This window comes from Cynara cardunculus (assembly GCF_001531365.2).
Source record: "Cynara cardunculus var. scolymus isolate 2C chromosome LG 5, CcrdV1, whole genome shotgun sequence".
Lineage (NCBI taxonomy): Eukaryota > Viridiplantae > Streptophyta > Magnoliopsida > Asterales > Asteraceae > Cynara > Cynara cardunculus.
Window position 1 is genome coordinate 3,458,597 of NC_037532.1, and position 24,765 is coordinate 3,483,361.

The 24,765-nt window shown below is 31.0% G+C and overlaps 1 protein-coding gene across 2 annotated transcripts; it reads left to right on the forward strand.

Annotated features, from left to right (window-relative positions):
* Positions 1–14,729: 14,729 nt before the first annotated feature.
* Positions 14,730–24,502, forward strand: LOC112513276 (MLO-like protein 1). 2 transcript variants are annotated; one of them, XM_025119493.1, is made up of 14 exons: positions 14,730–15,035; positions 15,134–15,191; positions 16,224–16,435; positions 17,521–17,637; positions 17,726–17,786; positions 18,615–18,709; positions 19,864–19,938; positions 20,162–20,250; positions 20,653–20,702; positions 21,678–21,718; positions 22,353–22,562; positions 22,874–22,941; positions 23,414–23,474; positions 23,950–24,502. In XM_025119493.1, the coding sequence occupies exons 1-14, from the start codon at positions 14,910–14,912 to the stop codon at positions 24,160–24,162; spliced, it is 1,476 nt and encodes a 491-aa protein (XP_024975261.1). In that variant the 5' UTR covers positions 14,730–14,909; the 3' UTR covers positions 24,163–24,502. The 2 variants fall into 2 exon arrangements, with proteins under 2 accessions (XP_024975261.1, XP_024975262.1); XM_025119494.1 differs by lacking the exon at positions 19,864–19,938.
* Positions 24,503–24,765: the final 263 nt, after the last annotated feature.

Sequence of the window (24,765 nt, forward strand, 5' to 3'; positions counted from 1 at the left end):
AGACTCTTAAATGTGTATGCATTCATTAAAAATAGATTAATGAATTTAGTTACCTATTTTTGAAATTGGACACTTAGGGGCTGTTTACCAAATGCTTACTCAGGTAAGTGAACATCAAGTCATGTTATCTTACCGGATAAATATGGTAAAGACCAAGATCTTACCCGATGAGAGCAACACAATGACCAAGAGTCTTACCCGGTAAGTGAAGGCGACGACTCTTACCACGGTAAGTGCTTATCGGGTAAATTGTTGCATATAATACCGTTTTGGTAGACTAAAATCTTACCTGGTAAGTAATTGATAGCGTTAAATTTAACCGGTAAGTGCTTTTTGGATACATGTTTGATAAACACCCCCTTACTTAAGGAGAAAATAAGCACAAGATTAAAAAATTAGGGTAATTTGCATGAAAAAATGACGTATTTTAACTTGATTTTTATTTTGGGTAATGTATTTTTAAAAACTTTCATTTTGGTATATAAGATGTGAAGTTTTAAACATTTAAGTACTTGAGTAACCAGTTGAAGCATTAATCGGATACAATGTTGATGTGGCGAGTGATGTGGTATCCAACTCGGTATTATTTGTTGAAACATTAACAAAAGAAGGAAACAATATATATATATATATATATAGAGAGAGAGAGAGAGAGAGAGAGAGAAAGTGAGTTATTATGCAACCATTTATATTTATACAACTCAATCTTAACCGTCCATTTAATTTGATGAATATGTGATTTCATAAAATTTTTGATTGTTTCATACTATAAAGTAGGGTAAATTGCATGAAAAAGTAACGTACTTTAACTTGATTCCTATTTTGGGTAACGTACTTTCAAAACTTCCGTTTTGGTACTTAAGATGTAAAGTTTTAAACATTTAAGTACCCGGGTAACTGGTTGAAGTATTAACCGGTTATCATACTGATATGGCGAGTGATATGGTATGCAACTCGGTATTATTTGTTGACTTAGTCAGTGACGTGGATTTTTTTTAATCTAAAATTAGTCTTTTTTTTAGTCTAAAACTAGTCTTCACTGGATTACCCAGGTACTTAAATGTTTAAAACTTTACATCTTAGGTACTAAAATGGAAGTTTTGAAAGTATGTTACCCAAAATAGGAATCAAGTGAAAGTACGTTACTTTTTCATGCAATTTGCCCTATAAAGTATTATCATAATTAATGAACTATATTCATTTTTCATAAATATCAAATCACAATAAATGAACTCTCATCATTTCCATAAATGTATCAATTAATTGGGTTGCATTAGTTATACAAATGAACATGATTGCATTTGAAATATACCATGTATATATAGAGAGAGATAGAGGGTTGGTTATTATACAACCATTGACATTTGTGCAACCAATACTACTCAATCTTAACCGTCTATTTCATTTGATTAATATGTGATTTAATAGAAGTTTTAATTGTTTTCTAATATAAATTATTGATCGAACCATATTCACCTTCCATAAATATTCAAATCATAATAAATGAACTCTCATCATTTCCATAAATATCTCAATTTATTGGGTTGCATTGGTTGTACAAATGCGATGGGTTGTATTTGAAACAAACTCTCTCTCTCTCTCTCTATATATATATATAGAGAGAGAGAGAGGTGGGTTATTATACAACCTCTTACATTTGTACAATCAATACAACTCAATCTCAACCGTCCATTTAATTTGATGAATATGTAATTTATAGAAGTTTTGATTATTTATTCATATAAAGTATTAATCATAATTAATGAACCGTATTCATATTCCATAAATATTTAAATCATAATAAATAAACTCTCATTATTTCCATAAATATTTCAATTTATTGGATTGCATTGGTTTTACAAATACGATAGGTTGTATTTGAAACAAACTATCTTTCTCTTTATATATATATATATATATATATATATATATGAAAATAGATATGAACCAAATTGGAAATAAACCCTTATTATGCAAAAAAATGTTAGATTTTGATGTTGACGATACATTGTTTTCCTATTTCTAGTTTCTATTAAAAGGTTGATCAGTTATTTTCTCGACTTCATTAATGTGGTTGAAAGTCACGTTAAACAGTTTCACACGTATTTTACAAATTCGATTATTATTTTTTTAAATCAAAATAATTTATATTTTAAATAATTTGTAAAGGTAATTAAAATAAAACTATGATCCGGGGCCCATCCTATTTCTATGGTTTTATGGTTGATCTTTAACAAAATACTGTTATCTTTTAGTTTTTGGCATGTAACTCAGTTGATAAAGAGGTTCAATAACTTTGTGCAAATACAAAACATGTCATAGGTTCGATCTTAAGCCACGACTAGTCTTAACCGCCGAGTGAGCTAAAAAAATATCGTCCAAATATTGACGTCCTTAAAATATGTAATAATTAGTTTTCACAATAAATTAAAAACACTAAAAAATTGTAGTTTGTAAGCTGCAAGAAAATATGTGACCAACCTTGCATGTCACATGCAATTTGGACAGCTTTGTCAATGCTATTTTCAAAGTCAATAGAAAATTCATAAAATAATCAAAAACCCAAGATATATATATATATATATATATACACACACACTAGAGGGGTACTCGTGCAATTGAGCAAGATACATCTCGATTTTAATGTTATATTTTATTATTTGTCTCTGTCGATATTAAAATACGATTTTTTATGTGTTTTTAAAAAAACAATAATGATTTTATTTTTGGATAAAATATAATTTTGAAAATGTCATAAAAATTTGAAAAAATATATGTCAATGTTAATATCAAATCAACTATTTAAAAGTTTTCATTTTTATGTAATTTCTTTAATTTATTTTTTTAATTATAATTTAAGAAATAATTTATTTTTGGTTTAATAATATAACATTTTATAAAGATAATAATTAAGTATTCTGTTATAACTCAATGATTATTCTAATTATATTTTAGATTTTTAATATTTAAAATGAGATGTCTATCATGAATTTAATTATGTTTATCTGCAGTTAGTTACACGAATTCATATATGGAGCTTTAATAAGTTGTACTTATGTACAATCTACTTGTAATCTTGAGTTTTAAGTAACATGCATTAGTAAATAGTACTTTATGCATAAAAAATGGTTTTTATCAAATGCTTTATAATATAGAGTATATATATATACATAGAGAGAGAGGTTGGTTATTATATAACCCTTGACATTTGTACAACCAATACAACTCAATCTCAAACGTCCATTTCATTTGATTAATATGTGATTTCATAGAAGTTTTTATCGTTTTCTAATATAAAATATTGATAATGATTAATGAACCATATTCATCTTCCATAAATATTCAAATCATAATAAATAAACTCTCATTATTTCCATAAATATCTCAATTTATTGGGTTGCATTGGTTGTACAAATATGACGGGTTGTATTTGAAACAAACTCTCTCTCTCTCTCTATATATATATATATATATAGAGAGAGAGAGAGAGAGAGAGAGAGAGAGACTTGGGATTATATGAAACCAAGGCTTTTTCGTGAGACCCGTAAGACCAATTCTCAATCCTTGTATTAGATTTACAATCTCAACATTCATAATCACAAAATTGTCACAAGACTTCTCAATAATTACAAAATTGTCACCGTGCAATTTTAGACTATTAGATCATTAGCTTATAAAATTGATCAATGAACATTAATTGGTCTCATGGGTCTCATAAAAAACCATTGGTCTCACATGATCCCAAGTATATATATCCCGTAAGACTAATTCTCAACTTTTGGATTAGATCTACAATCTGACAATCTGAACATTCATAAACGCCATGAGACTTCTCAATAATCACTAAATTGTCACCGTGCAACTTTAGACCATTAGATCATTAGCTTATAAAGTTGATCAATAAACATAAATTGGTCTTACGAGTCTCAAGAAAAACCCTTTGTCTCACATGATCACAAGTCTATATATATATATATATATATATATAGAGAGAGAGAGAGAGAGAGACTTGGGATCATGTGAGACCAATGGTTTTTCGTGAGACCCGTAAGACCAATTCTCAACCCTTGAATTAGATTTACAATTGTCAGATCTGAACATTAATAAACGCCACGAGACTTCTCAATAATTACAAAATTGCCACCTTGTAACTTTAGACCATTAGATCATTAGCTTATAAAGTTGATCAATGAACATAAATTGGTCTTACAGGTCTCACGAAAAACCCTTGGTCTCACGTGAACCCAACCCTATATATATATATATATATATATATATATAATGAGTTATGTTATTTATATTAATGAATGCGTCATAGAAATGAGTTTGTTCCAAAAGAAAATAAAATTTTATAATGATAGTTGGATGTTAGCGTTGGTCAAACTATTCTGGTCAGTGTTGGTAAGCCCGGTCGGTTGGATTAGTGTAAATCACTGTTGGTGCTCCGGCTCCCATTGCATCACCATCAAGCCAAATAACGAAGATGAAGAAGTTAATCAATTTTTGGTTGTTGATTCAAAAGAAGAGCTTAAAAGACTTATTCAAAAAATCAAACAAGGAAGCTCTCCTTCAAGTTCAAACACCATCTCATAAATTTCTCAAAATCTATATAGTCAATACTCCTCTTATAATTATTATGACTATCAAGATGCTTGGTATAATTTCTTATATCTAAGAAGTTGCACCCATTATTGGTTTTTATATTTTGATAAGAATTTTGACTGCAATTATCCCAAGTGGTTTGTTAGATGGTTCAAATTCATATGAAATATCCCACAAACTATATATATATATATATATATATATATATATATATATTTATATATATGGTATATTTCTTTTACAACCTTGTGCACTTGTACAACCTTTGCAACCGAATTAATTGAGATATTTATAGAAATGATTGGAGTTCATCTATTATGATTTGAATATTTATGGAATATGAATAGAGTTTATTAATTATGATTAATACTTTATATTAGGAAACAATTAATTGATTAAAAATTGAATGGTTGAGATGAGGGTTGTATAGGGTGTAGGAATGGCAAAGGGTGTAGAATAACATCCCTCTATATATATATAGAGAGACTTGGGATCATGTGAGACAAAAGATTTTTCGTGAAACCCGTAAGACCAATTCTCAATCCTTAGATTAGATCTACAATCTGAACATTTATAAGCACACAATTGCCACGAGACTTCTCAATATCACAAAATTGTCACATAACAATTTTAGACCATTAGATCATTAGTTTATAAAGTTGATCAATGAACATAAATTGATTTTATGAGTCTCACAAAAAACTTTTGGTCTCATATGAACCCAATCATATATATATATTCTTCACATGTTTCCTTAAACGGGAAAATCCAAAATTTACTTCTTCCAATAAAAAATTAAATTATTATTTTAATCTTATTTATTTTTCTATAAAAATATGTTGGAATGATTGAAGGCGATAATCATGCCATGTGCTCTTGGAATTTAGCAAATGTTCCTTTTTTGCATTAATCAAACGTTAATTGATTGCAAATAGTATTCTCTAGAGGGGACCGTTATCAACGTTTATCAGAATAAGTGTTTATCAGTAAAATTCAAAACTATCAATTACTTATCAGATAAAATTTTAGTCCACTAAAACGGTATCGTATGCAACAATTTACCCGGTAAGTGTTAACCATGATAAAAGTCATCGCCATCACTTACCGAGTAAGACTCCCAATCCTTGTTTTCGCTCTTACCGAGTAAACGTTTGGTAAACTTTCCCTAATAAGTAATATGTGACAAAACTATGGGTTATAATGATAAACTAAATATATAAAACATATAATTATTTATAACCTTAATAAATAAAAATCATACAGACTTATAAACCAGTTTTCTTCTGTCTATGAAAAAAAATCCTCCTAAACAAAAATATTTTCAATTTATATAAACATATTAATCCACACATACAACTTTATTTATAACCTTAATTTTTTAAGTATGTTCTCAAATCACAGGGCTCAACTCTTAGTAGAACTTTGGTGCGGATAACGGAATAAGAGAACATGGGAGTCTAACATGCCATGTGGGCATTTTTGTCATTTAACATCATCATAAGAAAAAGACAATTGTAAAGTAAAACATTTGTTTATTTTTTAAGTTTGTTCCGACCCATGTAGTGTCTCCGTATGTCTCCTAAGGGCATCTCCAACCAGTCGGTATAAAAGCCGTTATGAACGGGTTATTCGGCCATTTTCCTTCAACCGACCAGCATTTTTGTACTGTGAAAAATACTGTCAAATATGAGTTACCACTGTTCATGGTCGGTATTTGTCTGTGTTGGGTCATTTTTAGGGATATGGCTTTAAACGAGTTTTAACAAAATTCATGACCTTCTGACATGTTAAACAAAAAAAATGATTTATGCTCATAAGAAGGTCATGGATTTAGTTAAAATCTCTGTGAGCTCTTTCTTCTCGGGAACATCTCGAAACCGAGCGGGCATCGATACAAACTCAGAAGCATATAAGTTTTTTGATGCAACGATCCTATGGACTTATTCTCAACTGTGTTTAAACAAATACATAGAATAAAAACCCATTATTATATTAAATTAAATTTTATAAATATACAGTTTTTGAATATCGTTTTCAACCTTATATTTTATCAATAAAATATATATACAAAATAATGACTGTAGTGATGTAAGTGAAAATGACATTAACAACGATGATGATGACAACGACTATATTAAAGTCATGTTCATATGGAGTTAATAACAAGTGGCATTGATTGCTTGTCACGGGACCATGTCATTAGGTAATGAAAGATCGAGTCGTATATCGTTATATGTCTTCACTTCAATTATTTGTTCTGCCTGTGTAGCCTCCGAACTTTCGTCAAACTATATTTACTATATTCATGTGGTGAGGTAATATTACTTGGTAAGTGCTTACCCGGATAGGCGTTTGGTAAACGATACCTTAGTTTCAATATCTAAGGTTTGTTTTCAACTATGTTTCGTTTTGACTTTGTTGTTTGTTTGGGTTTGTATATTATAAGTTAGATGGATTTTAATATTTGATTATTGGTGTATTTAACAAATAAAATACTGATTAAATTGTCTTTTCAAACATATAAAACATTTATATGGTCGCTTATATTGGGTCAATCATATAAGATTTAAAAATTAACTAGATCTACATCTGTTGCATTCACGTATCGTTATTAAATGTTTATTAATATATATATATATATATATATATATATAGGGGTTCATTTAAGGGATAACTGATTAGTTTGTGGTAACTGTGAGATCCAATATCAACTACAAATCAACGGATAATTTAGGAAATTAATAATTATGTTAGTTTGAGTTAAAATTATAATTAAAGGACATTTTATGTATTTTTAAAAAAAACTCATCTCTCCTCTCTCATATCTCATCTCTCCGACCTCCAATCTCTGGTCTCCGGTGAACATTAATCCGACAGATACAAAGTAATCACAAAGATACACAATGTGATACTCATTGTGATATACTGTGATACCAACTATGATATAAATTCAAACCTTAAAAACAAAGATACACAATGTGATACCCATTGTAATACACAATGTGATACCCATTGTGATATACTGTAATACCGATTTCACCGGAGGCCAGAGATTGGAGGTCAGAGAGAGGAGAGAAGAGTTTTTAAAAAATACCTAATATACCTTCTAATTATAATTTTAAGTCAAACTACCATAATTATTAATTTTCTGATTTATGCGTTGATTTGTGGTTGAGATTGGACCTCACAGTTACCACAAACTAATCAATTCTCATTTGATTAGGCAGACCCATATATATATATATATATATCTATATAGGGTATATTTCTTTTACAACCTTGTGTATTTGTACAACCATTGCAATTCAATTAATTGAGATATTTATAGAAATGATGTGAATTCATTTATTATGATTTGAATATTTATGGAATATGAATAAAGTTCATTAATTATGATTAATACTTTATATTAKGAAACAATCAAAACTTCTATGAAATCACATATTCATCAAATGAAATGGACGGTTGAGATTGAGTTGTATTGGTTGCACAAATGTCAAGAGTTGTATAATAACCAACATCTCTCTCTCTCTCTATATATATACTCTCTCTCTCTATATATATATATATAGAGAGAGAGAGAGAGAGAGAGAGCGTTCAAATATAACCTCTTTAGATTATACAACCGATATTTATGAGATATTTATTGAAATATTAAAGGGTTACATAGTAATTCATCTTTTTCTCTCTATTTGTATATAGAGAGAGTCTAAACTACGAATCTTCTAATTAATACAAACAGATTAATTGAAATATTTATGAAAATGATAAGAGTTTTATTTATCATGATATGGATATTCATGGAAGATTATCATATTTCATTCATTACGATTAATGCTTAAAAAGTAATCAAAATATTTGTCAAATCCCGATATTCATTAGACTTGATGGACGGTTCAAATTGGTTGGTATAGTTTTTATTAACTAGGGAGTTTGTATTTGAAACCCCCCCCCCCCTCTCTGTGCATGTGTGTGTATATATATGTATATATATGTATGTAGACTTGGAATCATGTGAGATCAAGGGTTTTTCGTGAGACCCGTAAAACCAATTCTCAACCCTTTGATTTAGATCTACAATCTGAACATTCATAATCACAAAATTGCCACGAGACTTCTCAATAATCACAAAATTGTCATCGTGCAACTTTAGACCATTAGATCATTAGCTTATAAAGTTGATCAATGAACATAAATTGGTCTTACGGGTCTCACGAAAACCCTTGGTCTCACGAAAACCCTTGGTCTCACGTGAACCCAACCCATATATATATATATATATATATATATGTATAGTTGGGTTCACGTGAGACCAGATTGCTTTCATGAGACGCGTAAGACCATTTTTTACACTTAAAATTTCACAGCAAAACACGATGAAGGTAAAAACCCTGAAGCTTCACAGCAAAAACATTGTGAATGTTACCTTCACAATGTTTTTGCTGTGAAGTTTCAAGTGTAAAAAAACAGTCTCATGAAAACATGTTGGTCTCACATGATCATAGATATATGTGTGCGTTTGTTAAGTTTCTCATTTTATAGATCTACAAAAAAAACTATATTTATTTTACAGATACAAAGCATGTGATATTTAACATATTTGAATAACTCGTGTTGAATTTATACATCATTCATTTAATTTTAACTTTCTTTTTTATTAATGAGTTTGTTACTTTTTAAGAGGCTTGTTTGTATATTTAAATAGTTAATTTCTGCTCATCTGGTTTATGAAAGATTGTGATTTTCATTCTTGTGTTTTTGAAATTGCAATTTTCGTCCTTATGGTTTGTAATTTGTTGTTTTAATTCTATGGTTTGTAGTTTATTGTTGTTTTGATCCATGATACTAAATCTATTAAAAGTAACCACAATGGTGGTGTCTAATTGGTTTGAGCTTGGTTCAAAAGGTCAAAAGTACCAGGAGGTCCCATGTTCAAATCCAATGAGAAATAGAAATCCCCTTGTTGCCACATAGGTTCAAATACGGTGACTCTGGACTATCTGCAAAACAGGTGGTCGTCTGGGATTAATCGACTCGTATAGCTGGTTGGATATTCAAGTTAATAAAACAAAAGCTATTAAAACTCCTCCATTATTAACTTAGGGGTATTTTAGTCCTTTGAAATTTTTATTAAATATATTTTGTTGGTTTCTTTTTGGTATTTTATTTCTTTTAATTTAATCAGACTATAATTTTTTTTGTTGAAATAATTAATATGTATAAAATATATATATATATATATATATATATATATTATTTTGTTATTATGTATGATAAAATAATTAAATATTTTTCATACAATTCGTTGTTTTATATTATTGGTCATTACAATTTTAGTTTTTTAGAGCATCTCTAACAGTTATGTTAAATAAAGAAAAAAAAGGAGGAATTTTAACATTCTTTTTGCTTCAACAACTATGTTATCTTGTATTTTGAAACAGGAAAAAAGTAGAAAGATTGTAAAAATCTATAAATTTAGAAAAATCTCTAAATAGAGAGAGAGAAATTATTGTTTTATATCGTCCAACCAATAAGAAGTGTTGAACATTAATGTTTAAGAGAGAGAAATAATATTTTATTAAATGTATTCAATATTATAGCTATAATAATATAGTTAATGTTGGAATTGCTAAAATAGAATAGCTGTTAGATATGAATATATATATATATATATATATATTTTGTTGAGATTTTGACTTTTAGTACTTTATTTTAGAGAGAGAAAATAGCATAACCGTTGGAGATACTCTTATTAGTTCGATTTTTGTCACTAAAGTCATTCAAATACAAGTCATTGAGTAGCCCTCCTGATAGTATTTTAATTCTTTTTCTTCATTACGGACTAAACGATTAAATTTTTCATAAGACCAAACAATTAACTATATTATGCTGTTTTTTCCCAAATAAATGTATACAGTTTTATTAATAAAACGTATAATTTTATAAACTTATTACAACACATTTATATAAAATATACATTTATTTATAAGCCATATGGACGGAAATCGCAATTTCAAAGCTATAAGAATGAAAATCACAAATTTTGTCAAATCACGTGAACGAAAATCATAATTTACTCTAAAAATAAACTCAATATTTTACGGGTTTAATAAATATAATATTGTTTAATTTCAAAATATAGTTTTATTTAAAATAAGATAAATATATTTCTTAAGCTTTTTACGATATGACATATGACATGATTGATTAAAAACGCGTAATTGGAATATCATCACAATAGCTTTGATTTTAGTTGTGCAGTGTTTTTGTACCTTCCCCTTGGTCTTACGGTCATTGGTTATTTTGGCTTGTTATGCTCACATATCTCTTTTGTGTTTCTACAGTTTACAATCATCGATATCTGTTTGCACATAATCTTTTACTGATATTTTTCCGTGTTATATATTTTTGTTTTCAAAACCTATAAATTCTGTTAAGAACTATGTTAGTTTCGTACCTTTCCAAATTCTTTTATTATTCCATCAGTTACGTGTTCTGAAAATATTTTTTATGAATAAAAAGAAAGGAAATGGAGGAAAATAAGAGGAAGGGGTTGTGTTGGTAGTTGATGAATGGTTTGGTGCAGAATGATTAAGAGATTCTCATGATACAGTGCAAAATGAAATATAATTGTTTGATAGTTATTAAATTAGGGCGCTGAATGGTTAAGGGAGACCCGATATACAAAATCATTCAAAAGGTTTTAGAACCATTAAGAGGCAAAAATTTTATTTGTCAAATAAGATTCACTGCTTAACGATTCAGATACTGTCTCTTAATGAAACTATTAAAAGGTAAACAAACAACCCCGAAAGTAAAAGAAACTGGTGTTCTTAAAACTTGATAAGTTTATTCTCAATAATTTGAGAAATTATTTAAAAAATGACACATTTTCTTCACTTTCTCTCGTGTTCTAAATTTATTGTCCTTCACTTGCTTTTATTTTCTCTCCAATTTCGAGAACACATCGTAAGAGTCTTTAAGATTTAATGTTTATGACAGATAAATATTATTTATATTAAATGTGTTAATTATTTTAATAATATAACCAATTTGTAATCCATACAGTGAAAAATCTCTTAGGACCCGTATGGCTTGTGATACACGGTGAAATTTAATATAAGGGGTTGTTTGTTTACCTCTTAATAGTTATATTAAGAGACAACATATGAATCTTTAAGAGGTAAATATTGTTTGGCAAAAAAAAATGTCTCGTAATGGTTCTAAAACCCTCTGAATAATTTTATCATGAACCCCTATTAACCATTCAGCGTCCTAATTTCATTGTAAACAATTAAATTTTATTTTGCACTATATCATGAGAGCCGCTTAATCATTTTGCACCAAATCATTCAGCTACTGTCAAACAACTCCTTATAGAGATTTGAAATTGAATTATATTCCAATACCTTGTTTCGTTTGGCAGAAAAGTATTAATTTGAAATTCCACAAACCGAGGACTTAGAATCATCACGGACCAACGGATTTAGAAATCTCACGAGGAAAGTTGGTATTTCATGGGATCTTAGAACATCTACAACACGTATGCTATATTTTCTCGTACTTCTACCAAATTTAGAGAATTCTCCATTCTCTCCCCCCTCTTTTTCCTTTTATTTTAAAAGAGAGTTTATCATAGCTGTTGGAACAAAATCTCTAAATTTTCAAAAATAGTATACCTGCTGGAGATGCTTTTATAGGATTTGTCTGTAATAATGTTTTAAAAATATGCTAAGAGCATCTCCAATAGATTCTCTAAAATAGAGAATCAAAAGTCAAAACCTGTAAAGAAAATTTATATTCATCTCCAACATTTTCTCCATTTTAGAGATTAAAATATTAATTAAATTATTAAAACATTAAATACATTTCATAAATATATATTTTTTAAGAGTTCTCCAAATTTGAAGAATTTTACATCCTCTCTCATACTTTCTCCATTTTAAAGAAGGTTTTGGGAAATATATTGGACCAAAAATCCCAATAATCTCCGTTTTGGATAATGTATCAGACGTTTTAAAAACATTCCTTTTCTAGTAATTAATTTATAAAAAAAATAATTAATTATTTCTATAATTTCATCACAATTCAAACATATGGGAATTCCAAATATTTGCAATTCCATATCTTTTTATGAAATTCAAATCTCTAAAAAAACATTCAGTCAAACCAAATATTTCCTCATAATTAAATGTGATTTATTTTTTGACTTTTAACTCGTATTTAAATAAATTTTCAGCAATATTGATACGTATATTGTTTTGGTTTTATTTAAAATTTAAAATATGAGAAAATTCTTAAATTTTGCAATATATCATCCAAATCAATATATTGAATGATATTGTGTTCATTTTGATTATCAATTATTTACGCGGTGTTTGGTTAAATGTATTAAACGGTAATCAATGAGAATGAAAATAAAAGAATATGTTTGGTGTTATCTATACTATATTATAAAGCATTTAACAAAAACTCTTAATTTTTTGTATGCATAAAGTACCGTTTATTGATGCATATAAATTCAAGATTACAAGTTGAATGTACGTAAGTACAACTTATTAAAGCTTTATGTTTGAATTCGTATAACTAACTGCAGATAAACATTATCAAATATATGATAAACATCATTTTAAATATAAAAAATCTAAAATATAATTAAGATAATCATTGAGTTATAACAGAACACTTAATTATTATCTTTAAAAAATATTATTAAATCAAAAATAAATTAATTTGTTTTTAAAATTCAATTAAATTATAATAAAAAATTGAATTAAATAAATTACACAATTTTTTTTAAATAGTTAATTTAATACTAATATCGTTTATTTTTATCAAAATTATATGATATATTCAAATTTATATTTCATTCAAAAATAAAAATATTTTATTTTTCTAAAAAACACATAAAATCGCATTATAACATTGATAGATTCAAAAATATAAAACGAAACATTAAAATCAAGATATATCTCGTTGCATTGCACGAGTATTATTCTAGTATTATATAATGGGTTGATTCCTCGAGAAGCCCAAATTTTCATCCCAGATTAAATTGGGAGGAATGAAAATTGATTCTCATTTTCATTCCCACCATGAACCAAACAGACCCTTAAATTAATTTGAATATAATAATTGAGAATCTAAAAAAAGATGACATAATTATCATCTATAAAAACAAGCAACTTTTTGCAACATCCCGTTTAATACAATGAAACAACTTATAAATGAAAATTACCAGTATATCCTTAATTATCTATACTATATTATAAAGCATTTGACAGAAACTTTTAAAAATATTTTTTGTGCGTAAAATATTGTTTATTAATGCATATTACTTAAAACTCAAGATTACAAATAGATTGTACGAAAGTACAACTTATTAAAACTCCATATATGAATTCGTGTAACTAACTGCAGATTAACATAATCAAATACAAGATAAACATCTCATTTTAACTATAAAATATCTAAAATATAATTTAGATAATTATTGAGTTTTAACAAAATATTTAATTATTATCTTTATAAAATATTATATTATTAAATAAAAATAAATTATTTTGTTATTAAATTTAAATTAAATTATAATTAAAAAATAAATTAAATAAATTACATAAAAAATAAAAACTTTTAAATAGTTGATTGGATATTAACAGATATATATATTTTTTCAAATTTATATCTTATTCAAAAATAAATCAGCATTGCTTTCTTAAAATCATATAAAATTATATTATAACATCGACAGAGACACATAATAAAATAGAACATTAAAATCGAAATGTGTCTCGTTGTATTGCGCGAATACTCTTCTAGTTTATTCTAACATTTAAAATAACTATGATTAAAAAATGATTCTAATTGATACATCAAATTTATAAAGTTAATACTATTTATTTGGTTAACAAAAGATATTCGGTATAATAATATTCTTTTTCAAACCTTAAATATACGTTTGGTTTGGTTTATTCAAAATTTAAAATTCAAGAAAATTCTTGAATTTTGTAATCAATGTCCGAAGCTCCGACAGCGATGGTTTGACACCTTACCTTCACAAATTACGCGTTTGGTTGGTCCCTAATTTCAGTTTCCATTTCATACTCACCTCCCTCTCTACACTCTATATCTCCCTTACCCTCGATTTCTTCCATTTTCAACTCTATTTCCTCCATAATTACCATCTGTTACCAAGAATCTTCCCTGAATTTGAAAACCCTCCCTACTGAAATGGTGTTTCCCTAAGAAATTTCGTTTTACTGTGCTCAAATCTGTGGTTTTTTTTGGGTGCCGATTGAACTGAATCAATGGCGGGTGGTGAAGGGGAAGGGACGTCGTTAGAGTTTACACCCACATGGGTTGTTGCCGGCGTCTGTACGGTCATCGTCGGAATCTCACTCCTCGTGGAACGTGTACTCCATTATTCCGGCAAGGTCCGTTAAACCCATCTATTTATCTTCGTTTGTAGGTTTATAAATGGGGTTTGATCGATTGATCATCTGTGTGTACTTTTTGAACCCTTTTTGTGCAGAAATTGAAGAAAGCAGGCCAAAAGCCATTATATGAAGCCCTGCAAAAGATCAAAGAAGGTATTATTTTCAGCTTTTCTATACTGCAAATATAAACATAGGGTTTATATGTATAGATCAAACTTAAAACACACACACACACACACACACATATATATATATACACACACACATACATACATACATATATAAGAATTACATGGTTTGTATTTGAAACTCCCCCTATATATATGAAGTGTTAATCTTTTCCTGATAAAATAGAATCTAGTTGCTAAATTTGGAGTATAAGTGAAATGATCTTTCAAAACTTGATTTTTAAGGTAAAATATGCTAAATTTTGACTCCAAATTTGTAATTATACAAGCTTGATGCCTCTTTAGTGATGTCTGAAAATAAAATCAAATTAAAGAAATCATATCCCACTTGTAAGTAGGGTTTGGGCCTAAAAGCGGTTGTTTCTTTGAAGACCCTTGTTATATATTAGAACGATGTTAGGGGTTGTTTATTTTTTTCTCATCAAGTCCTGAATGGGTTAAGTTGTCTGTCTGAGGGACGGGAGACTGATAGGTTTGAGGGAGGCAAAGAGAGATGGTCAGATTATTTCCGGGGTATTTCTGGTAGAAATTTGTTTGAGGTGGCTTAATGGGGACAAATGAGGGGTCTTGATTTTGGCTTAATGGCTTAACCATCAAGCCATAAAGAAATTGTATGGTTGAGCAACTAAGCTCTCAAACCGTTAAGCTCATTAAGCTGTAACTAAACTACCCTTAGTGTTAAATCGGTAAAACTGCACATTTTTACATTTAAAAATTACCATTTTGACACAAAACTAGTAATTAACTCCTACGGCTATCACACTTGGTTTTTTTCCAAACAGATCACCGTTCTTGTGAAAATATGTGGAAGATCCATTATACTTGATACTCTGATCCAAGAGCGTTTATTCTTATGATTAGTGTAAAGTTATCTTTTGCGTTTCTATAATATCATTTTTGTGTCCTTGATGCTTAGCCGGATTGCAATATCAGAAGCAGGGCTACCGGACCCTTTTCTTCTACAAGTTTATTGAATCTTTTCGAATTTTTGGTGCAGAATTGATGCTGTTGGGGTTTATTTCTCTTTTATTAACGGTTTTCCAATCTAGCATCGTCAAGATCTGTGTGAAGGAGGGTCTAACGGAACACCTTCTTCCGTGCTCATTGAGTGACAAAAAAGAGGCCTCAAAACCTAAGGCGGAGGGTACATCTCATCTTCGTCATTTGCTTGCCGAAGAAGCATCGGCTGTCGGTTATTGCGCGTTAAAGGTAATCAATTTAGATCATATCTACGATGCCCGTTATACGTTTAATATTATTACTCTTGAGAAGTTCACTTGAATTCTTTTCTAGATTCTAACAAGCTTCATTTCGTTCCTAATTACTCTAGTATTGATATATGAACTTCCACTATGCATTTTTGGAGGGGTGAGAGTTATGTAGATGGGTGAAAGAATTGTGGAAGGTTTTACGTCCCGTTTTGTATGCAGAATTTGGAGGGATTTGGAATTGAATTCCATTCCATACTCATGTTTGTTTTGAAGGATTTCTTGGATTTGAAATCCCGGGATTTCAATGAAATTCACAAACATAGGATTTTGAAATCCCACGGGTGGTGGTTGGTATTTCACGGGATTTCGTAAGATTTGTATTTATGATGTTCTAAAATATGTTAAAAATGTTTGTTTTGTAATAATCAATTAATAGAAAAGGTAATTTAATTATTTTTATAATTTTTTATAAATTATTTATAAAGAATGGAATTCAATTCCATTCTAAATCTTACAAACCAAACACACCAAAGATTCCAAATCCAAAGTCTTTCATGAAATCTAAATCCCTGAAAACCATTCCATCAAACCAAACGCCCCCTTAGGGTTTTAACTTAACACGGGTAGTTCAGTAATTTACCAATCCTATCTCATCTCCCTGATTTTTGTTCCACCTATTTTGTCGGGAACAAAAAAAATGCATTTTTGTCCCTCTCAGTCTCATCTTGAGCCACGAGTTTGTTTGGTTTTATTCTGTTCCGTTGTGTCTTATGTACCAAATGCACACTTAAACAAACACACACACACACACACACACACACACATATATATATATATATATATATATTTCAAATTGGTTACATGTTACTGTCGTTTGCCAACTTGATAAATGGTTGATGATGCATTCGTCTTTTTAGTAATTGTATTTAGTGGCCATGCCGACAAGTAATTACAGAGTTGTATTCTATTGTTCTTTGCAACTCGGGTTGCTATTTATTTTGGTTTAAATAAAGGTTTCTCATCGTCCATGAGCATTAATCAAACACTTGTATCTTTTGCTTTTTCTACTTCCTTTTTCGACAGAATAAGGTCCCGCTATTATCTCTTGAAGCATTGCATCATCTACACATCTTTATTTTCGTTCTAGCTGTCGTGCACGTGACGTTTTCCGTCCTCACTGTTGTATTCGGAGGGGCAAAGGTTAGTAAAAGGGTTGATGATTCGTTTTTTTTATTCCTACGCGATTCTACATTTTGTTTCATCATCAATATCCTTTTTTATGGTGTAGATACGTCAATGGAAGCATTGGGAGGACACTATCACGAAAGACAATTTTGATGCCTCACAAGGTAAGGGTTATCACGTGTCGTTTATTTATGGCCGAAAATAAGTGGCTACATTTTCACTTTTAGTTTGTCCTAAAATAACTCTAAAAATAAGTGCCTACTTTCCAATTCTATCCTTCATTATGAGATGGAGAAATTCATTACCTCTTTTATTATTAAGGGTAAAATTGTAATTTAGATAATTAAGAAGTGTAATAACTCTAAAAATAAGTGCCTGCTTTCCATTTCTATCCATAATTATGAGATGGAGAAATCAGAAATTCATTACCCCTTCTATTATCAAGGGTAAAATTGTAATTTAGATAATTAAAAAGCGTAATAACTCTAAAATAAGTGCCTACTTTCCAATTCTATCCTTAATTATGAGATGTAAAAATTCATTACCCCTTCTATTATTAAGTGTAAAATTGTAAGTTAGATAATTGAAAAGTGTAATAACTCTAATAATAAGTGCGTTACTTTCTAATTCTATCCTTAATTATTGAGATGTAAAAATTCATTACCCCTTCTAATCTTCTGTTATTAAGGGTAAAACTGTAATTTAGATAATTAAAAAGTGTAATAACTCTAAAAATAAGTGCCTACTTTCCAATTCTATCCTTAATTATGAAATGGAGAAATTCATTACCCCTTCTATTATGAAGGGTAAAATTGTAATTTAGTCAATTAAAATTTATGAAAAACGTAATCTTCAAGTTCCATGAGACGATTGCTTCATGAAAGTACGACAATTTCTCTAGGAAACCATGTAGTTTCTTTTAAAAAATATTAATAGTTTATTCCCATTCACAGAATTTTCTGATTCAAGCTTTTAACTACGCTCGTTTGCAGTGCTAAAGCCGAAAGTCACCCATGTTAAAGATCACGACTTTATCAGGAACCGTTTTGTGGGTATCGGGAAACGTTCAGCCATTGTAGGCTGGCTGGTAAGTCAATTACTATCATATTCATGGCGATTTAAATAGCGGGTTTGATTTTAATTTATATTTTATATGCCCAAAATTGCGGCCTCTACCTTTTGTCTTTTTATGAAGTGGTATTTCTTTATAGCTTATAGGACCACATTATATACTTACTTTGCACTTTATATAGTTGGTAGAAAAAAGGATATTATTTGCTCACCGTTCGTTTTAAGGACGTAAATGATCTTTTCATAGTTTGACCTAGTGATGCACAAAATATCCCAAGCTGGAAGCCCGGTCCAGCCCAGGCCTCAATGCCCGAGCAGGCTGATAATTTTGGGGGCGGATCCACCTCAAAAAAGCCCGACCTGAAAAATCCCAGTTAAGCTCGAAAAAGCCTGATCAGACCCTTTCTAAACCCCAAAGCCTGGCCTGGGCCTAAAACAAGGGACTTCTTTTACCCACTGAAACGGGCTTGGAAGGGGGCCCAGGCCCGAAAAAGGTTGGGCCTTCTGCATCTCTAGTTTGTGCAAGTATATCACCCCAGAGTCCCTATGGCCCAAAAAAAAGGTCGTGTTGGCTTTTCGTTTTGAATGCAATCTTTTAACTTCTACGAACAAGAATTATGGTATTTGCATAGCCTATTTTCCAAAATTTAACCTTAATTATGAGACGGAGAAAATCATTACTCCCTCTATTGTTAAGGGTAAAACTGTCATTTAGGTAATCAAAAAGTGTACTAATTACACATTCTAAAACTGTATGCCTTTTGCATTGTGGGAATTTCCTTTGAGACAGAGGGAGTAACAACTCACTCCTCTACTAGATTACCGAATCTACACTCCTCTACTAGATTACCGAATCTACACTGTCGTTTGTTTGTCACTAAGAAGTCAAATATGATAAGTTTAAACAAATAGGATCGTCCCGGAGATACGGAAACTGAAAGAAATTTATGGAAAACGTGAATATGAACGGTATTAGTAATGAATCTTTAAAATCGGAAGACGTCTCCTTTTCTGGGCTGGAGGGAGATTTTCCGTTCATTTTAGCTCGATGATGGTCAACATACCATGCACGTTCATTTGACCGATTAAAATTCCATCACATTGTCGAATTACTAGATTTTTTATTTTTATTTTTTGAGTTAACTTTTTGTTCTTTGGTGAAAATTACAGCATTCTTTCTTCAAGCAATTCTATGGATCCGTCACAAAGTCGGATTATGTAGCATTACGCTTGGGATTTATCACAGTAAGGATCTATTCGAAGACTATATAGTATTACTTTCCAATTCTACCCGTAATTATGAGATGGAGAAATTCATAAACCTCTGTTGTGAAGGGTAAAATTGTAATTTAGTTGATTACATATTTCTTAAACTACGTGCCTTTGATATGGTGGACGTTTATTTTTGGGATGGAGGGAGTATAGTTTTTTGTATCGTATTCATTTATGTTATAAACTTTTTTCGTAGACGCATTGCAAGGGGAACCCGAAGTTCAATTTTCACAAGTACATGATACGGGCATTGGAAGATGATTTTAGAAAGGTGGTCGGGATCAGGCAAGTGGTTTTTTTACTTCTAAACATACTCTCTCGGTCTGGTTTCTTTACTTTTCAAATTCAAATATTTTGCATTTGAAAAGCGTAAATATTTTAAGAACTGTTAGAACCAACTATTCGTGAATTATTCATTATGAATAATGAAAATGCATGATAGTCATGATGAATAATATTCATGAATATTTAAGTATATTCATCATGAATAATTCATGATTAATTTGTTCTCACGGTTCTCCAATACTCTTATACCATCAAATATAATCATCAAGACTTTCTAGCCCAAATGAAATGATTTCCGTCACTTTTGAAGTAAACCAATCCATTTGACACCCAAAAGTCAAACGTTTTCGGGACAAATCATTTGTTGGTTCATCCTCTAATTTCTGATTTTATCGTTTGCAGCTGGTATTTGTGGCTGTTCGTGGTCCTATTCTTGTTGCTGAACATTAACGGTATGCAATGACATTCCTTCTCACTATTCATTTTCTCAAAGTTGTTGAAACTTTCCGAAAATGAATGTTGTACTAGATTTCGAGTTTAATTGATGCATTCATTTACCATTTCTTAGTCTCGCTCGTATTTCTCATATACTCCATTTGACCTCAAAGAAAAGTGACTTTTGATCAAAGATCCAAATATACCGCCATACAGGGGCGGACCCACTATGGTGCATACGGTGGCACGGGCCCTTGCTTCATTCCCCCGTTGAAGTGTAAATATTTTAGGGCTGTGAAAGGTGCCACCGTATTATTTTGTTGGGTTCAACCGTATATTTCTTGAAACTACAATAATAACACAAGTTTCTCATGTTCTTTTCTCCACTTCCAAGCACGAGGTATTATTTTCTTAGTTTTTAGCTATTAATTTCAGGTTTATTATGTTTATGAATTTTTTTGGGATAAAAGACTTGAACACAGAACCTCACATACAAAAGATAAGGGACTAGACAACAGACCAATGATTATTTTGTAAACAATATCCATAGCTTCCTTTTTTTATCGTCAAATGGTGCCCACCACTTAGAAAAAAAATTAGGTCCGCCTCTGATATACCGTACAAACCCAGTATATCCCACCCAGAAGCAGGGTCTGGGAGGTCAGATGTACACAAACCTTTTCCTCCACCTCAGGAGGGAGAGAGACTGTTTCCGAGAAGATCCTTGGAAGTGTAGTGATTTTTTTATTTAAAAACTTTAAATGTTTTGGTTATGATACCTTTTCATATACTTGAAAGTATAACGGCAATTTTTGTCGATTGTGAAGTTTAAAAATAACCCCGTTCACAAAATATCATACGATTATGGCTCCGTTCTTTGATTGAAGGGGTGTTGAAGGTGAAAAAGTATCTTGGATATTTGTAGAGTGTGATCAATTGGCGTAAAGACTTTGACTTGCCATTGACTTGTTTTTTTCTTGGAATTTTTGCAGGTTGGCATACGTATTTTTGGATAGCGTTCATCCCTTTCTTTGTAAGTAGTCCAACTCAAACTTAATCCTACTCTTCTAAAACTTCAGCATTGTTTCCGAACATCGTTGTATACTTATAAGTTCATAAGCCTGTCATATAACGTAAATAGAAAATCGAAACATACAAGTGTTGTGTGGGTTGCGGTATCTTTTGATAGGGAGGCTTTTCGGTGTGTTCTGCGGCTTTTTATCTAGGTAGGATATTTGCGTTCTTTCATAATCCGTCTTACAGAACCTATCTTTTTTCCAAATCTATGGCATCCCAAAATAAGGGGTTGTTTGGTAGTTACTGAATGGTTTGGTGCAGAATGATTAAGAGGCTCTCATTTTATAGTGCAAAATGAAATATAATTGTTTACAAGAAATTAGGGCGTTGAATGGTTAAGGGAGGCCCAGGATGTAAAATCATTCAGAGGATTTTAGAAAGTTAAGAGGCAGACTTTTTTTTTGCCAAACAAGATTCACCTCTTAACGATTCAGAAGTTGCCACTTAATAGAACTGTTAAGAGGTAAACAAACAAAACCCTTAGGGTAATCATTACACTTGTAGGATATGGATATTGTATGTAATCTTCCCCGCGATTTTGGCATGAGGACTGTTTCCGTGGGAATAAAATGTATTTGTAATTTTTGCAGCTTCTACTTGCGGTGGGAGCGAAACTGGAGCACATAATCATTCAGTTAGCTCACGAGGTTGCTGAGAAACATATTGCCATAGAAGGCGATCTGGTGGTACAACCGTCGGATGATCACTTTTGGTTTCATCGGCCCAGAATCGTGCTTTTCTTCATACATTTTATCCTCTTTCAAAATGCATTTGAGATTGCATTCTTCTTTTGGATTTGGGTACTCTTCTCGTCCCTGAAACATTATATATATATAAGAAAATGAAAAACTAAGGAGAACCCTGATAACCATTCATCTAGATGGTATGCACATGTGCATAGAAGTAATTGAAGTTGTTATTTGGTTTTTATGCATGCGTGCATGTTATGCATTTTTTGCATACCGGACAAATTGCTTACAGATTATTTGTACGCGCATGTGCATACCGTCCAAATGAAAGGTTACTAGGGTGTTCCGGTTTTCCCCTGAACCTGATCCTACATATATGCAAAAGTAGTAAAAAGAAGTCATGCTTTTCATTTTTTTAACAGGTTCAATACGGCTTTGACTCGTGCATAATGGGGCAAGTGCGCTACATTATCCCTAGACTGATTATCGGGTAAATATCTATTTCCAAGGACCGAAATACAACAAAATTTGCCTTACTTCCTATTTACTGCAAGTCCGTAACGATGCATTTCTTTTTCTCTCGTTAAATGTTAGAAACGATCAAATTTCGTATTTCATACCCATTTTGACCGGTAACATATTGATCTTGTAACTACTGATTACATGGATGCCAGGTTGTCTGCGTATTATATTGTAATTATTGATTACGTTGAAAAATATAACATCAAAATCAACTGATACCACGTACGTTGACAACCCGTTTATCAGGTAAAATGGGTAGGAAATAGGGAAAAAATCATCGTCACACTAGATAGAAAGTCAAATTCCGTTACATCTTAATGCATTTTGACAACCCGTTTATCAGTGTTTCGGTTTTTGATTGGACTAGTCGGCTAACACCAAAAACCGCGAAAGTAAACTGAATGCCGTTAAATTTACTTAACCGGATGGCTTTGTTTCAGGGTGTTCATTCAAGTTTTGTGCAGTTACAGTACTCTGCCACTTTATGCTCTTGTAACTCAGGTACTCCATTTAAAGATCCATTCTTTTTATATTTCTAATTGTGCTTTACGGGCAATCGATAGATGAAGGAAGCAGTGTAAACGAGTCGAGTCGAGTAGCAGGTTATTCGAGCTCGGCTCGGAAAAATAATAACAAGCTCGAGCTAGATTAACTTTTTCAAAATTGGTTTTGAGTTCGAGCTCGATGCTCGTTTATGAGCTTGAATTTGAGATCGATTAACTCGTTTATTTACTCAAGCTCGATAATTTATATTGTTGATTATATAATCTGTAAGCATATAAATATGTTTGGCTTGAAAAAGTGTATGCTCGGCTCGGCTTGACTCGACTTGTAAAGTTCAATCGAGCTTCCAGACGAGTTGAGTCGAACATTGATGTTGTGGAGCTCAACTCGTTTACACCCCTAGATGAAGGGATGTGTTTCCATACTTTTTATACAATCAACATAGCTGATTTGTTCTACCCGTCAAATCTAGATGGGAACGTATTTCAAGAAGTCAATATTTGACGAGCATATTCAAGCGAAAGTCGTGGGGTGGGCTCTACACGCCAAGCAAAAGATGGCTAATAACGGTGGGCCGAGCCATCGTGATGGCTCGGGCCACGATGGTTCTGCTGCTGCCGCCCCCTCTGCCGCTGGTTCTGCATTCAAGGGTATCCAACTTGCAAAACTCAATCAGCAGTCGTGATATCGCACAGCGCGTTGTGGAGATATATATGTTTATACAATATGCTAGTAGGCAGAAAGTTGGGGCCGATCTTGAATCTGGCTTTGCTATGGCGACTATAGTAATCGCGTTTTAGCGGATTTTCGTTTTGGATCGGCGAAATGCTACAAGATTTGAACCCGCAACCTCTGTTGTATTACCAGTGCCGTTTTGAGGTGTACTTGCTTAATGATTAAGGTGTTTTGCTTTTTACGTGGTTCGTTTTCTTTCGACCATGCCAATGTATCCGAGTTGTCGAAACATTTAGTGGTTATATACATGATAAAATTAGGCTCTATATAAAGACCTTTGGTTCATGTGGTTTATCAAAAACGACACTTTCGTCTCGTAAGTTTTGAAATTACAAGATGTTCATCGTGGTTTGCAAAAATGTCCAGATTTGATCCCTCCATCTAATGACCATTAAAAATTCCGTTGAATGAGGGATATTTTCGTCCTTTTATTGATGGTTTTTACTCAATCATTGAATCAGTCATAATTAAAGAGAACCGCTATATCAAACACTAATAAGATACACTAGATCAATTCTTTTCTAAAGCGTTGTTTTGAGATTAAAAGTGATCA